The 3,916-nt window shown below is 46.2% G+C and overlaps 1 protein-coding gene across 1 annotated transcript; it reads left to right on the top strand.

The window, feature by feature from the left end:
* The first annotated feature begins 215 nt into the window (after positions 1-215).
* On the top strand, positions 216-2,938 carry snai1b (snail family zinc finger 1b). Its single transcript, XM_015968065.3, has 3 exons — positions 216-1,163; positions 1,316-1,876; positions 2,116-2,938. The coding sequence occupies exons 1-3, from the start codon at positions 1,082-1,084 to the stop codon at positions 2,295-2,297; spliced, it is 825 nt and encodes a 274-aa protein (XP_015823551.1). The 5' UTR covers positions 216-1,081; the 3' UTR covers positions 2,298-2,938.
* The last annotated feature ends 978 nt before the right edge of the window (positions 2,939-3,916 follow it).

The raw sequence follows: 3,916 nt of genomic DNA, 5'->3' as shown, positions 1-3,916 counted from the left end.
GTTCAGCATAAGAAAAGTTCATTCAAAATCTGATGAATAATTAAAGTTTTTCATTTTGATATTAAAGTTACTAGAGTTGGGGCACATTTGAGTTCATAATGAACGAAAATTATAATTTTGAATGCATCAAATCGCGCGAGAGTTTGCGACATTGAATGAGAAAACTCCCCCCCAAAAATTGTGATTTTAGGTCGAATTTGAGCGTGAAAGGCTGCTGTGTTCCTTCATGTCCCACCAGCTCATTCATCGCTCTGCATGCACCTGAAGGCAATTGGTTCCTCATGTCGCCTCGCTCGGTTCTGACCTCCTCTCACGCTGAGAACAAGTTGGAGAACAGTGGCGCATCTATTCGCACCTGTGTTCCCTGCAGAGAGAGAAGAAAGGAAGCGAAGAGAGGAGACCGTGTCCTCTACTTAATAAAATGTCTTTTTCACATCCTCGTGCGCTAAAGACTGCGGCAGCCTGCTCCCGGGACATCAGAGGACTCATTAAATGACACTTTGCTGTCATATTCCGCTGAAACAAAGGAAAACGATCAAATTAACTCAAGGATGCGCTGATTTTGCACAGGTATTCCTTGCTTTGACTTTGAAGTGTGCGCCATTAAATGCAGAATTAACAGCTGAGACACCTGCATGCTCACAAGGGACGCTCCCTCCACTCCACAGGGTCGCACCGTTTTCTTACTAAAATCTAACCCCATCCTCTTCATCGTGTTGTTGATATTCTGGTTTAAAGTTAATCATGGGTGAATAAATGCTCTTTATCGAGTGTGTCTATTGCAAGGAGACCCGCAACTGAGCCGTGAAATGCGCAGGCAGACATTTAGTCACATTTGGCACTTGTGGCGAGGGACGGTGGCGCCTTGGCGCGCGGGGTGTGTCTGAGGGCGGAGACCCGCCCACCCATCCCGCTGCTTGTCCCTGCTATATGAGCTGGAAACTTTACCGGGAGACATGCAACAAGACTGACTGTTCTCCATTAGTTTTCCCTGTCCGAGCTGAAGCTGCAGTTGTCTCACGCGCACTCGGACGCTGACGTATTATTCTCGAAATAATTTCGGGAGAAACTTGACTTCAACATGCCGCGATCTTTTCTTGTGAAAAAGTATTTTTCCAGTAAAAAACCTTATTATAAGGAGAGCCAATTGGACAGCCAAACTGGTGAGTTATTGTTTTTATTGTTTAAAAGGTTGGTGTAGATCTCTGGGAAGTAGTGGCACATGAGGTGATGGACACACTTGTGGTGAATGCAGACAACAGTAATAAAACACCTGCATTAACCCACCTGACTACTCTTCCGTTTCTGCTTTCAGCTTTTGTCCCAGAAAGCTTTCCGCGAGCTGAACTTCCGAATCACAACAACATCTCTGCCCTGACCTGCCATCCCAGCAGCCCTTTCTACCAAACCATGGATCCCCTGCCCGCACCTCTGTCCCCAATCACCCCAGTGTCCCTTTCTCCACCAGCTCTGCGCCCTCTGGACCTCAGCAGCTCTCCCTCCAGTAGCAGTGGTGAGGAAGAGGATGATGGAGAACGTACTTCAGATCCCCCGAGTCCAGATGTGGCCGAGCACATCTTCTTCTGTCTCCGCTGCAGTAAGAGCTATGGGAGCCTATCCGCACTCTCCCACCATCAGACGTCCCACCACCTCCAGCATCTCTCCCCGCTTGCCCCACCACTCCAGACCACCTCCATGCCTCCTGAGGTTTCTGCACGTCCTGCCTTTCACTGCAAACACTGCCCCAAGGAGTACACCAGCCTGGGAGCTCTGAAGATGCACATTCGCTCACACACTCTACCGTGTGTGTGTCTGACCTGTGGGAAGGCCTTCTCCAGGCCGTGGCTGCTCAGAGGACACATTCGCACACACACAGGTGAACTGCAATGCTCCATGTTTCACAAGGCTTCTTTGTTAATCTAGCAGCTAGTTGCACCTTGATATTTATTGACGTGCAAACAAATGTTATTGCTTAGCAGGACACAAACTAATCCCAGCCTCACGGTTGGTTTGCATGAAAAACAAAACCTGTGTTCTTTTGTTATGTTGGTGTCTTTTGTTGTAGATCATTAGAAAAACAATCACTTGGTGCTGATGTTTTCTTCTCTCCACCAGGAGAACGGCCTTTTGCTTGTCAACACTGCAACCGGGCTTTTGCTGATCGCTCCAACCTGCGTGCACACCTGCAGACCCACTCTGAAGTGAAGAAATACCAGTGTGGCTCCTGCTCACGGACCTTCAGCCGCATGTCTCTGCTGCACAAACACTGTGCTTCTGGCTGTTGTCCCGGCTCATAGACTCACATTCCCAGAACTGGCTCTGGTGATCCAGCTGTAGCTGCTTGTTGGTTCTGTTTGCTGTAATGAGAGTGAGTCCAGAGACCAGGCAAAAATGCACCTCTGCTTTTGTGAAATATTAAGTGCCTTATTGTCACCAGTCAGTTAGTCAAATTTGAGGTCACAATGGCATGTGTGTGTGTGTGTGTGTGTGTGTGTGTGTGCGTGCATGTGTGTGTGTGTGATTTGAGGGCAGCTGAACATGCAGTTAATTCCCTGGAAACTTCATTGGTGCCGGCCGGTCCGGGACTCCGGTCATGCTGCAGCTGCTTGGGTGTGTGTTTGTGTGTGTATGCAGGCATGTCATTCCTCACTACGCTATACATGCACGATGTGTGGGTGTTGAGACAGCTGTCTGTGCATGGTGCACCATGGAGACAGGGTGCTGAGAGATATGATAGCTGCTACCTCAACGACAGGTGACACACACAAAACACCCGCTCTGGTAGTTCCTCATAATGGGCAGAGACACTAATGTGCTCTGGGACATGAAATTTGTTTCTGAATGACATTTCATCTCAATTTTTTATGAAATATTTTGTTAAAATTGTTTTTTTTGTACATTTTTCTGCCATTTGTAAATAAAATCTTTTTAAAAAACATGTTTCATTTGACTTTTTCCTTTAAACACCAAAAGTTTCAACAGGCATTGTGTTGAAATGCAAAGTTCACCAGGACATGCGTGACAGTTTGTGAATGGGAAGATGGAGTTGTGTGCTCTTGTATGGGTTGGTGTGCGTCAAGGAGAGAGGTTTATACGATGATGAACGATAAGAGGAACACCTGCACACACCTGCCAGCCTGTTCGGGAAGCGTGGAGAATGCAGGATCAGTGCAGGTGGACTCAGGAGGGAGAAGGGTAGACGAGGCAAGATTTAGTCAAGAAATTATGAGAAATTAGCTGAGAATCAACTTTCTGCTCAGGTGTGGGTGGGTGGGTTGCACATTTAGCAGCATGACCTCGATCCCTGCTGCCCCCCTGACTCATTCACTCATACACTGACGCCAGCATGTCCTAGTGAAGAAACAACAATTCCTCCAGTAGCCTTGTGTTGAAAGGTGTGTGTGTGAGTGTAAGTCAGGGGGGACTTCGAGAAGGCTCTCAAAAAGATCAGATTGCATGACTTAGCTTGCTCAAAGTAAACAACGTCCTAAAGGCTACACACACACACACACACACACACACACACACACACACACACACAATAATGACGCTTTATTAAGAGCAAATTTTTTGCCTTATCCCTTATTTTGCTCTGCAGCTTAGAAAAGCAAATTAAACACTAAAATGTGAATTAGGAATAGTGGTTAATGGAATGGCATGGAAAAAAGACCACAAGCATGGAAGAAATAAAAAAAAAACAACAAAAATGGGATTTTGGCAAACCCGTGTTACTTTCTTTACAAATGCAACCAAACTTTTTCTAGTCCAGTGACCCAACGTAAAGTTTGCTCAGCAACAGTTTGAGGCTTAGTCTGCATTTCTATCTGTTTTATAAAAGTTACCGTCAGAAAAAAATTGGTTACCACGGTGACCATAATGAGCCAATGGCAGCAGCTTTAACATATGTTTTTATCTT

Source organism: Nothobranchius furzeri, chromosome 15 (genome assembly GCF_043380555.1).
Source record: "Nothobranchius furzeri strain GRZ-AD chromosome 15, NfurGRZ-RIMD1, whole genome shotgun sequence".
Classification (NCBI taxonomy): domain Eukaryota; kingdom Metazoa; phylum Chordata; class Actinopteri; order Cyprinodontiformes; family Nothobranchiidae; genus Nothobranchius; species Nothobranchius furzeri.
Note: the sequence above shows the minus strand (reverse complement) of the source record. Positions and strands in the feature narration are given on the sequence as shown.